A 13330-nucleotide genomic window follows, 5' to 3' on the forward strand; every position below is an offset into this window, starting at 1 on the left:
CGCCTTTTTCCTACAAGCATGAGGTTGGTCGAGAATACTGTCACTCACCCCGATCAACGAGAAGTCATTCACATTTCCCTTCGCAACAAAGTAAGTTTATTTTATTTTATTTCTTCGAATTGAATACTTTATACTATATATATATATATATATATATATATATATATATATATATATATATATATATATATATATATATATATATATATATATATATATATATATATATATATATATATAAAATTTATTTTCAATCTTTTCGATTTATGTGGATTGTTATGGGGATTAACTATAATAGATGTCTCAAACAAACTATAATAGTCTATCGCAATCTTATAGACCACCTTAGATCAGGCGATGTATTACAACTAAACAACTCTAATTTTGGTTTTAACATTACCAAATTATAAATCATATAATCATATAATCATGTATTTTTCTTATACAATTTATCTGAAGGTCGTATCTAGGTCTCGATCATCGGGTTAACCCTAATGATGCTCTAGTTTATACATTAAAAACATAAATCATCAAGCTCATTACTGTGGAGATGCACCAGAGTGACCGTGTCAAACTACAATTTGACATGCAAAAACAAATTCTAGACCCTCCGACGTGTTTGAGAGACAGACATCAATTAAGAGTTGATGCCCAACGAGATTATTCTGATTGGAAAAAGTTCGCTACGAAAATGTGTGTCAATGAAGGAATCGACATCGACACATCTTAAACGAACCTATTGTATGATGCTAGACCAACTCAAAATTATATGAATTGGTATAGGTCGGTTACAACGACACAATTTGTGTTTGAGTTGAGGTATTTGATCGACCCAAGCCAACGAGCTTAGTCATCACAGACCCAACAACAAACCCCCGTCCAACAACCAACCCCACGCCATTACCAAACCCAACAACAATGTCAACCCATCCAAATTCAACGACTAACCTCACAACGTCACCATACCAGATACACCCAACCACTCAACCCCGCAACGAACACTCAAACACAAAACCAAGACCATAACCCATACCACCAACAACTATATGCCACCACTACGTTTTATTATATCCCTGATGATTCATACGATTCCACCCATCCCACCATAGCTCCCCCACCAACATACACCCAAACACCACATTGTCAAAGCACTCAACCACCACAAGAACCATTATTTTGTTTCTAAAACGATTTAATGTCCCGATTCAACCAACCAACCCGTCCACAAGTGACCCATCCATCACGACCAAAGTACGAGAACATGTGCACCGAACTCGACTACCACACCCCCGTCTCCTAGGTATAAATAATTAAAAATTTGTTAGATATACCAGGACCATCACACCAACCACCATTGCCTTAAGCCAATACTAGGAGATCCTAAACACCTCATATAAATCGAGGGAGATTTCGAAGGCAAGCGAATGCGTCGAGATATGGAACAAAAGGGCGTTACGATTGACCAAATCATTGATTTCCTATTCAATCGTTGTGTAATTTAATTTTATGAAATAATATTATAAATTATTTTTAATTTTCAATTTTATTTTCAGTTTTTTTATGATTAAAATAATTAAAATAAAAAATCATAAACAAAACCGTATTTAGTTGAGTAAATGATTTGAAATATTAGTTATTTTAAAATTTAATTTAATTAATTAAAAAGACATTTACATTGTTGCAATTGCATATTAAAAAAAGGCGTTACTCTGAAGAAGAGGCACGAAAGGTTGAAGGATGGCGCCGAAAAAGAATCAGAAACAGAGCAGAAAGGGTCCTCAGTCATCCTCTTCATCAGCCCCCAAGTTACAAATTTCCGCTGAAAACGAGAACCGCCTCCGCCGCCTCTTGCTCAACTCTTCCCGCCCCACCCCCGCGGCCGACGATACCCTAACAAAGGATCAGAAAGCGAAGAAGCTCAAAGCTGTTTACGAGAAACTCTCTTGCGAAGGATTCACCGATCATCACATTGAACTCGCTCTCTCCGCTCTCAAGGTATCACCCCATTCCTTTCTTCAACTTGTCAGAATCTACTACATTTGATATTCAATTCTTTCAATTTGTAGGATTCTACTACATTTGATATTCAATTCTTTCAATTTGTAGGATTCTACTACATTTGATATTCAATTCTTTCAATTTGTAGGATTCTACTACATTTGAATCAGCTCTTGATTGGTTATGCCTCAATTTGCCCGGAACTGAACTTCCACTCAAGTTTTCCACCGGGACTTCCTCTCATTATAATCAAGGTTTGTGTTCTATCTCCAACTTTGGAGATTCATTATAATCAAGGTTTGTGTTCTATCTCCAACTTTGGAGATTCATTATAATCAAGGTTTGTGTTCTATCTCCAACTTTGGAGATTCATTATGTGTTTATAATAATGATTGGCTCCGCAGGGGGTTCTGTTGGTGTTATATTAAACCAACATCACTCTTCAACTTCCTTACCGGATCCATCTATCACAACAACTAAGGACCAACTTCTAGAATCTCCCATCTTAATCAAGAGACACTTGAATAATGATACTTTAGATTCTTGCCAATCATCTCAAGCCGATTGGATTAGGCAATACGTCGAGCAGCAGGAACAAGATGTAATTTAACCACCTCAGATTATCTATTACCATTTAACCATTGCCTGTGTTTCTTTTGTCTTGAAATTCTACCAACCTTAACTTTGTGCTCTTTACAGGATCAAAATACGTCTTGGGAAGATGATCCTTTTTACGAAAATAGTGCTGCAAACAAGGTATTTTTTTTTTCCTTTTCTTCAAGATTAATAATCATCTGGCTGTTCATATTGTTCCAGTACATATTGCATCTTTGTGTAGGTTCCTTTTGTATTCACACGATTCTAGTGGTTTCTGCTTTGTGTTAATACTTCAAGTAGCTTCTGTGTTGTCTTAATAGAGTGCTGCCTGTTGCAAGACATGTTTTGGGGTTAAATCATTAAATGTCTTTTTCATCTTTATTAAGATTCTCAATTTCTCTCTGCACATTTCTTGCCCTTTCTCACACTCCTTGACCTATTATAAGTTCTAATATATTGTTTATTCAAATCTTGTTATGCCTCAAATCCAGAATACAGTTGAATTTTATGCAAATGTGAGAGATAAAAAACGCTCAGACACCGTGCTAACAACTTGAAAGCCAGTTGTCCACTGAGAAAAACTCAGAGATACGATATAAAAATAGTATATAAAGAGTTACCCCCTCATCTTACAAGTTGATTTTGTAAGACTGAGTTAGACCTAGTTCAAAACCTAAAATGGAACCAAAACATATTCATCATGCAACCCACCACATTATCGATGCATCAAATGCCAATTGTGTTGGGCGAGATGGGGTATATTGGAAAAGTCCCAGTTCCCATATTGAAATTAATTGATCAAATTGACTGGATAGTGTCACCATGTTTGTATGAATCAAATGTGTCAAAAACTAGCGTCATGTAAAGTGACAAATCCACCTTCCCTGGGCCCTCACCCATGCACCGCACTTGACGGCCTGACATGAAATGAATTGATTTTTCATTTATTCATTGAGGGGTCATACACACGGTAGACCCTCTCTCCTTACAAGACAATTTTGTAAGGATGAAGTAGACCCAATTCAAAACCTAAGAGACCCTAGCAAATGGCTCACACCCGTCAAAAACTATATATATATATATATATATATATATATATATATATATATATATATATATATATATATTATTTTTGTAGGATCTTACAATCCCACAATTTATGATCTTAGCCTCCCCTTCTTGGTCTTAAATAAAATATTCTAATTTAACTACCATGTTCGAAGAGTTTATGATATATTTTTCTTTGTTATTAGCTCCGTGAACCTAGGCCTTATGATGTTATTGCCAAGGAGTATCTTGCTGCAAGATTAGAAGCTACAAAGGCAAAGGAGAAAAGGGACAAAAAACAACAGGAGCAGGCAGGCCTTATCATACGGAAACTGAAAGAGGAGTTGTCTGCTCTAGGTTAAATTGAATTATATTTTTTTTATCTATTTCAATATTTTTTGTGATATTCAATTCGTTTTAGTTGATTGTACAAAACATTGAGCAGGATTATCAGATGAAAATTTGGCATTAGAATACGAGCAAATCAGTACTAACCATGCATCTGAGAGAGCATCCATGGGCCATGAGCCTTTGACAGAAGAAGCAACAGGTGATGGAGAAAGTGATTCAGCCATTATTTTGCCTTCTAACGGGGAAGCAATAAATGGAGGTGCTGTGGAGCTTCCTAACGTGGAGGAAAATCTTGCTAGTTCTTGCTTGCCAGCTGCTCATGTTGAAAAAGATTCTGCACAAGAAGTGGCCGAAGACATTGAGCTTGGCGGTTTCTTCTTGGAGAATGTGCCGTCTAATGAAATACACTCTGATATTTTGAAAGCACAGAAACTAGAAAAAATCAAAAGATTATCTGAGAAGAACTTGGATAAGTTAGATGGCATTTGGAAGAAGGTCAGTTTTATTAGCTACATTTCATGACTATCTCGATGAAGTTTAATGCAGTCCACGTGCCTTCCAATTACTCTCAATATCTTTTGGCAACATGGAGTTTGAATCTTAGAGCTGTGGTCGGGTCTAACTCAATCCTATAAAATTGACTTTTAAAGTGAGGATTGTCCCCCCTTATAAACATATGGTTAAGCCATATCTTATCCGATGTGAGACTCTTTAGCGCACCCCTCCATGCCTAGCATTACTGGACTTGGCGCGTGGATATAAATGGTGGGTGGTCCGACAGCGAAAACCTGATAGTAGGTGGTTCAGTGAATCTTGTATAGGCTCCGATACCATCTTAAAATTCTAGTTGAGCCTAACTCAACTCTACAAAACCGACTTGTATGATAAGAATTGCCCTAACTTATATGTTTAGGCTATCTTATCCAATGTGAGACTCTTTAACATGAAGAAACATATTATTACATTGGTTGGGCTTTGGACATGTAAATGATTTACTGAAACTAGTATATAGTTGTCAAGGAAGGTGGAAGAGATGTTTTCTTGGATTTTCATAATGACATTCCCTTTTTACAATTTTTTATTATTTTATTTTTCAATATTTCGTAAATAGTAAAATAAAATGCTTCATGGACCTGGACTTGAATTTAGAACTCTTGTTTTGAGATATGATTATATGTTTTCTTCTATTTGGTGTAAATCATGGCCTTCTTAATGTTGTTTTGCTAACCATATATGATGAGCGATCAGTTAGTTTTGCTTCATTGACTTTATCTTTTTATCTCGGGCTGGTTTCTGGTTTGGTACTTTGTTTAGGGGGGTTTCTTATCCCCCACATGTACTTTTTCACTCTTAATCTTAACCAGTTTGTTCTTTTGTAAACAATAGAATTAAAAACAACTATGGATGTCGTTTGTTTCCAAGCATGCCATATCTTTTTCCATGTGAATATATATATATATATATATATATATATATATATATATATATATATATATATATGTGTGTGTGTATGTATATGTATGTCTATACATACATATATATATATATATATATATATATATATATATATATATATATATATATATATCTTGATATGATCCGACAATATCTATTTCTTACTTGTTACAACCTATCTATGGATAGGGAGACCCTCAAAAGGTTCCAAAGGCTATTCTTCATCAGCTATGCCAGAAATCAGGATGGGAAGCTCCAAAATTCAATAAAATACTTGGCAGAGGAAAGAGTTTTTCCTATACTGTAAGCATATTGCGTAAAGCTAGTGGGAGGGGAAAGAATCGAAAAGCCGGGGGGCTGGTAACACTTAAGCTTCCAGATCAGAATGAAATCTTTCAATCTGCAGAGGTGAGTGATCTATATGCCCATATTAAGATTCTATGGTTGAGAAAAAGGTGAGAGATATGAAATTTGATTGGAAACTGTATTCAATGTTCCCTAAGTATTTGATTGTGTAAATAAAGCTTTTGTAGACAGGTTATGGTTTACCAGAAACTACAAAGCTGGTACGACAGTTGCACAACTTAACATCAATAGCTACAAATAGACAAAAACCCTTCCGCTGTCATTTATCTAAATTTATTGTAACAAATTAGTACTCTAAACTTTTTTTTTCTCTTTCCAAATAGATCATTTAACTTATGTAACGTTAACGAGTTCATATAATTAATTTTAGGCAAATTGTTCTCTTGGTCCTTTATCTAATTTTATTGTACCACATTTGTCCTTTTACTTTCTCTCTTTCAAATAGGTGTTTTAAATTTTGTAACTTTCACGAGGTCATGTAATTAGTTTTAGGCAAATTGGTCTTGTGGTCCTTTAAGTTGTTTTACTGTAACAGATTAGTCTTTTTTTGTTTTCTAAAATTGCTTCTTTAACTTCATAAAGTTAACGAGATTGGCCGTCCGTTACAGTGATGATGCGGATGTTATGGAGCTGATATGAAATGTTTAACTAGTCGTTTAGAGGAAAAACCAGAATAAATTTAAATGAATAATTTTAATTTTTAAATATATTTTATATTATAAATAGGAAACCCCAAATTAAAACTAGTTAGGGTTCTTAAAGCCCATTCAAACCCTGACATTTTACAGTAATCCAACTTATTTTGAAGCAGAACTGCCTGGGGTATATAAGGATGGGACAAACTTTGCGTTCTTCCATACAGATGAACGTTGCATTTTCCCCGATTTTTTTAATAAGCCGACCCAACTTAGTGGGTAAATAATTTGTTTTTTCACTAAAAGCTTAGTTGGACATTCCAGATCAGCTCATCATTGTAATGGTCACATGTTTTTTTAATGGAAATTCTAAAATAGGCCAACATTGTTATGTTTCGAAATTTGAAGGACCTATTTGAAAAAAAGAAGATAAAAGACTAAATCTTTACCGTAATATAAGATTAAGGACTGCATGAGGGTTTTTTCCTAACAGATATAAGTTATAACTAACACCTATAGATGGAGCTGTCAGCCTAGAGATAGCCAAGCTGATACAATCGTCTCTGTGAGCAGAGGGAGCAACAGGGCCAGACACATCTGTCCTGGCTCCCATGGACTGTCTGGCACGATTCTTCCCCAGGTCACTGGTAGCATTAGTGCATTCAAAGTTTTTGGACAAAGTTCTTGTACACTTTCATCGTTTTATGCAAACCAAGTCGCGGCAACTGCAACCTGAACTTCACAACATTTTTCTGAAGAATTGTAGTTCCTCCGGCTTCTTAATCAAATCCGTAATCAGTTCTGTAGCAGCTGTTGGTGACTCGATTTTAAGCTGATGTTTAGCTTGAAGATTTGCCACAATAATACACTTGAGTTATCTCACTAATTGAGAGTAGAAATCATCTAGCTTCATTTGAAGAAGCACAATCTTTAATGCTTGCGCAATTACTTTTATAACCAACTTTGTTCTCTTCATAAACCAGAGCTTAGTTTTCAGCAAGTTAGAATTTCATAATACAATTTAACAACTTCAGTTTCATTATCTGCTAACTCTATGTTTTTTCTCTCTCTCAAACCCTAGACCAAATCTATCACTGAAAAGGTTGTACTGGATTTTACTTGAATATGTGTGGACTAGTGTCTCTCTTCACGTTTAACACAAAGTAAACAATGGAGTTGATCATTACATATTTATGTAAAATGTTTGGAACAATACACTAGTTTTTCATTTATGGGAATTGTTTTCTGTGGATACAGTATTTGCAGTGTTTACTTGATTGCAGGACGCACAGAATAAAGTGGCTGCATATGCTTTGTCCCAACTATTTTCTGATGTCCCAATTCATCTCGTGATTACTGAGCCTTATGCGTCAGTTTTTATGAAGTGGATGGAAGGTAAGCCTTTTCCTTTTTATATGTTTTATTGAACTTTGATTTCTTTGATTCTGTACTGCTGACTGTCATGTTATTTGTATGGTTCTTTTGATACTTGGGTTAAATGTTTTTAGACCTAATAAGAAATCTCTCATTTAAGTTTAGTTCTTACAATTTTATTTATCCACTTTTAGTCTCTATCTTTTACAAAAACTGAGTGGTTTTAGTTCCTAACTAAAAGCATGCAGTTTTTGTAAAAGGTGAGGCTGGAAATGAAAACATTTTTTATAGGGTCTAATTGTCTAAACTTAAAACTGTGATTTTGTAGAGACTAAAAACATATTTAACTCTTTAACACTTTAATATAAAATTTCCTTAGAAGATATGAATTTTCTTTAACACTTTAATATAAAATTTCCTTAGAAGATATGAATTTTAAAACTTACAGGGGAATCGCTAACCAAACTAGAAGACAACATGGAAGATCACAAGTCTCGTTTTGTGGAGTCATTATTAAGTGGTGATGGTTCTGCTGAAACTGCATCTGCTGATGTTATAGACGATAATTTTCCTCAAAACATCAGTAGACTTGATGAAAATAAAAGTTCAACCACTGAAATTCATCAATCATTTGCGCAGAGTAGGTTATTCCACTTTTTATCTAAATCAATTTGGATTTGTAATCTTAGTTCCTTTTATTTTCTGCTTATTTTTTGTGATGATGTTTTTTTAAATCAGTCTGGCCATTTTTCAAACAAAATGTTTCTTCGAAAGTTGAAAATATAAATATCTATGTGTGCTAAGTGTTTGAAAGAAACATTTAGATATGGTAAGTAGAAATATTTGTGGGTATGTTGTATATAGCTCTTAGTATTTTGAGTTGGACATAACTCAATTTTACAAAACCGACCTGTAAGATGAGGGTTGCCCAAGCTTCCTAAATCGTCCCAACCATATTTCTAAGCAATGTGAGATCAAATTCATCCCTTCACATCCAACACAATGAAGGTGTTGGAGACTATAATGAAGGCATCCCAAATGCCATAACGAAGGCATCCCAAATGCTGCAGTCAGCAGCTAAGGGAGGACCACAATGAAAGCAAAAATTTCAAGAGACCACATCACGCTTGGGCCCATGAGTCTGAAGCATGGATGATGCGGGAAGCCTAACAACAGATCTAGGACAGATTGTGATACCATTTTATACGATGCGGGAAGGCCAACAACAGATCTAGTACATACTCTAATACCATCTTAGAATTTTTGGTTGAGCCTAATTCAATATTATAAAACCGACTTGTAAGATGAGAGCAACCAACTTGTAAGGCGAGGGTTGTCCAAGCTTTATAAACACTATATTAGTCATATCTCTAAGTAATGTGGGACTAAATCCACCATTAACATCCAAAGGTGTTAGAGGCTGAAATGAATGCTCAAAAGATCTTTTACAAACTCAATACTTCAATACCTTTTGATTTTGATAGTAATTGAACATAATATTACAAATAAAATGGTCAAAGTTTAAGTGGGTGTCACCTTTTGACTGTCATGAGTTTAAAATTTCATTATGCAGGAGGAACCTATATTAAGGAATTGGAGAATGCTAATTTGAGACAGGTGCAATACACTAAAATGGGGTCGCAAAGATACCAGGTTTGCATGTATTTTGTTTGATTTCTTATAACGACTAGTTGTTTTCTTTATAGTTGTATTATTAGCACTCCATATCTGTGATAAATTCAGAGGGAAAAGTGATAGAAAGTATAAGATTGAGATCAGTTCTCAAACTCGAGTTCTTGTCTAGTAACATGAAAAACCCAAGTCCCACATTTAAAAGAGAGAAGGTCTGAAACGATTGTATAAAGAGTGACACCCTTCTCCTTACAAGTCAATTTGTAACGTTGAATTAAATCCAATATAAAAACATAATATGGTCTAAGAACTTATCCATCCGGATCACCCACCAAATTATTCATGCACCAAGCCCAATATATTGGACAATAGAGGGTGTATTTGGAAAAATCCAACTCCTACTCCTACATTGAAAAGAGATTAAGCTTGAACAGAGTTTCTAAAGAGTATACATTTTACATTACAAACCGGTTTTATAAGAATGAGCTAAACCTAATATTAAAACCTAATTCTATCTCAAATGCAAAATTATATATGCATACAAAATAGCATAAAGGAAATTACCTCTAAGTCACAACACTAAATTAAAAATTTATAATATAAGATTACGATTCAAAACACAAAATACAATTCAGGTTCATAAACAGTCCCACAATATAAGTTCATAATCAATAAATCTCTAGAAACTACAGTTCTAGATATCTAGTTTAGGATATTATTCAATCATCATTTAGGAAATTCATGATCATCTTCCATATGATCTTCATTCTCATCAATGAAATTTATATGTCCATCTTCATCAACATTAGGAACCTCGAATCATTTGCACCACCACTACCACTAGTTTCTACAACTTCAACCAAATCATCTACAATTGGAGCATCTATATCCAAATTTTTACATTATGCACAATCCAATCAGCATAAGAAGATATTCTCAATATTATAATTAATTGCTTTTCTAACTCGCTTGTTTATTCTTGAATTAATCATCACAAATACCACATCATTCACGGTCTCTTGCTTTAAACAATTATTATTAATTCGAACCTAAATAATTGTAAAATCAATTGAAACATAATTAACTAAGCAATTTAAAGTACAAAATACATATTATTTCAGAAATAGGAGAGCTTACTATCTCAAATGCACTCCCAATTATACGACAACCAGATGAACTATATGTCAAAAACTAAATGCTCTATTTCTTAGCTTATGTAGAATAGAACAACTGTAGTGTTATTTCTTATATTTCTTAGCTTATGTAGAATAGAACAACTCTAGCATATTTCTTATATAATTAATACGATGAGTTGTAAATTTAACTACATAATACAACCTCCGTAGTGTTATTCAGACACAATTTTATTCAAATGTCTCTCATTCTCTCATATTTTAACATGGTATCCAGAGCCTATTGAAAAACAACCTTTCACTGTATTTTAACCGGTTGATCCACTCTCTTCCCGTGAGAATTTTTTTCCCGGCAAACCGTGTCCTAACTCTGGTTTGCCTTCCATCCACTACCGTGACTCATTCCGACATCAATTTTCCGATCGCCACCACACTGCCACCGCCACCATTGTTTCTAACCGACTTTCTGGCAAACTAGCACTACCGGCAGAAGTGCCTCCTCAAATTCGTTCGTTCCCCAAAGTTTCACCGCCAAAAGCCTCCACACGCACCGCTGTAACCTCTGCGCGTGGGCCACTCGCGCAACAACCTAACCTGCGCGTGACAGCACGTTCGGTGTTTGATTCCGACGACTTTTCAGTCGCCCTACTCGCCGTCATGTCTCTTTCCTAGATTTGACCTTAGATTTTTTTCTTCATTCACGAAAAATCTGGTGAATCCTCTGTTTCGAAGAACAATTTCACCAACTATGTCACTTCTCCACTCTCAATAGAAAAATTGATTGGGTCCAATTACGATAGTTGGGGTCGATGATATCAAATTATTGGTCCATGGTCAAAACTACAAGGATCACCTCACCACAAAATCCGACACAGTGGGTGCAGTTGAAAAGCTGAAATGGAAATAGATTGATGCTCAACTATCAGCGTAATCAAGTTCACTCTTCATCCCGATATCAAACCGATCTTCCATCTCCATATCACGTGTGAATCAGTTTGGGTGCACACGAACCAACTCTCCATGACTGACACTCAACGTCTATATGGAGTGTGTATAGATTGTTGAATATTATTACTCCTAAAAAGATTGAGGGGTCTATGTCAACATATATTCGACGAAGTTTATAGTGCACTCCATGATATTAATGAGCTCCTACCTCCTGTTGGTTGCACCACAGTTGAACAAGAGAAGTCACGTGAGCAATGCGACACCTTCTCATGCTTATTACTCTACATGATTTTCCTCAGGAGTACTCTGCCATTCGTGATCAAATTTTGAGTTTTGCTGCCTCTGTTATCGTTCTTCAAGTACATGCAAAACAATCACTTAGCCTCTTACCACCCTTCCATCTCTTGCTGCCATTGCACCAACCGACATTGCTGCCCTTGCGTCCTTTAACAACAATCAAAATTGGATTCAAGGAGGACCATCCAACTCTAAACCTTGTCCCAAGTGTGAACATTGTAATCGACTCGGGCATACTATTGACCTTTGCTGGAAGTTGGATGGCAGACCTCAATGGCAGGTGAATGCGGCTCAAATTGATCATTTAGATATTCTTCGAATCTCACCTACTCCTCAAAGCTCTACACCAAGCTACAATAATTTCAATAGATGGTGTGGGAATAATTAGAACTCCGGTTCCCCTGCCTCAATTGCACACACCGGTAATTCATTTGTTTTCCTCTCTCAATTGTCTTTTCTTAACCCTTGAGTCCTTAATTCTGGTGCATTTACCGGTAATAAAGGTCTTTTCTCTTCCCTCTCTACCTCTGGTTTCTTAACTACTATAACTTCTGCAAATGATTCTCAAACCCGATTCGAATGGATTGATATTATTCAAATTCTATATTCTCTCTCTGTTACTTCTGTTCTTCGGATACCTAATTTCCCATTTAATTTACTTTGAGTCGGTCGTTTAGCTCGTTCTCTTGATTTTGTTGTCACCTTTACTAACGACAATGTTACCCCGCAGGACTGGCGTTCGGGACAGATGATTGACGTCAAATATGAGTCTCAAGGCTTTTACTAACTCTCTGTGTCATCTAAGATATACTCATCCACATATTCTCCACTCACTATCAATGTTCAGTTATGTCATTCATGTTTTCACAAACTAGAGAAGTTGGTGTCAAGTTTATCCCTACACTTGAATGACCTAACTGTTCATGGATACTTGTCGCATCTCGAAAAATGCGATTCCTCGCGATGGTCGCGGAAAAATTAGTTCGAACAGAGTCGCCACCGAACTTTATTTATCCCAATAAAGGGATAGGGAAATATCGATAAAACCTTTAGGTAATGGAATAATGGTCATCGCAACCATATTCGGGTTCGGGAGTAGATTACGTAAGGGGAAGGTATTAGCACCCCTTACGTCCGTTGTACTCAACGGGAACCTTTTAGTTCTAATGTGTGTTTCGTGTGTTAATTTATGTTTGTTTGTTATGTTTGGGTTATAAAATATTAGAAATTGAAATGGATGAGAACCTCAGAAAGGAGAAAGGGGAGGTTTTTTATTAGTGTGCTCGCGAAGATACAGCAATCTCCTGCCTACGTATCCTTAAATAAGGAAATCAGAGCATTCGTAGTTCAGGGAACTACGGTTGGTTGGTGTTTTTATGAACAACTGTTTAGATCGCGTTCTAAAGGCTAAACGCTGGCTTGTCTACTCTCGGCGGAGGCTTAAGCATTGGTTTGTTGTGCGCATTAGAAAGGATCAACAGTGTTCCTTTTTGAAAA

The 13330-nt window shown here is 35.6% G+C and overlaps 1 protein-coding gene across 3 annotated transcripts in view; it reads left to right on the plus strand.

Moving 5' to 3' along the window:
• Nucleotides 1–1684: 1684 nt before the first annotated feature.
• LOC127138235 (DExH-box ATP-dependent RNA helicase DExH7, chloroplastic) overlaps nucleotides 1685–13330 on the plus strand; it is a 48454-nt gene continuing 36808 nt past the window's right edge. The window contains exons 1-10 of one of the 3 annotated variants that reach the window (XR_007808736.1): nucleotides 1685–1995; nucleotides 2147–2252; nucleotides 2403–2599; nucleotides 2698–2754; nucleotides 3849–3999; nucleotides 4088–4488; nucleotides 5638–5856; nucleotides 7733–7844; nucleotides 8272–8463; nucleotides 9397–9476. Coding sequence is in view for 2 of the 3 variants with exons in the window: in XM_051064631.1 (XP_050920588.1) it covers nucleotides 1738–1995; nucleotides 2147–2252; nucleotides 2403–2599; nucleotides 2698–2754; nucleotides 3849–3999; nucleotides 4088–4488; nucleotides 5638–5856; nucleotides 7733–7844; nucleotides 8272–8463; nucleotides 9397–9476 (1773 nt within the window). In the remaining variant the exon portion in view is untranslated. The remainder of the gene's footprint in view (nucleotides 1996–2146; nucleotides 2253–2402; nucleotides 2600–2697; nucleotides 2755–3848; nucleotides 4000–4087; nucleotides 4489–5637; nucleotides 5857–7732; nucleotides 7845–8271; nucleotides 8464–9396; nucleotides 9477–13330) is intronic. The other 2 variants (XM_051064631.1, XM_051064630.1) reach the window with 2 other exon arrangements.

This window comes from Lathyrus oleraceus, chromosome 4 (assembly GCF_024323335.1).
Source record: "Lathyrus oleraceus cultivar Zhongwan6 chromosome 4, CAAS_Psat_ZW6_1.0, whole genome shotgun sequence".
Classification (NCBI taxonomy): domain Eukaryota; kingdom Viridiplantae; phylum Streptophyta; class Magnoliopsida; order Fabales; family Fabaceae; genus Lathyrus; species Lathyrus oleraceus.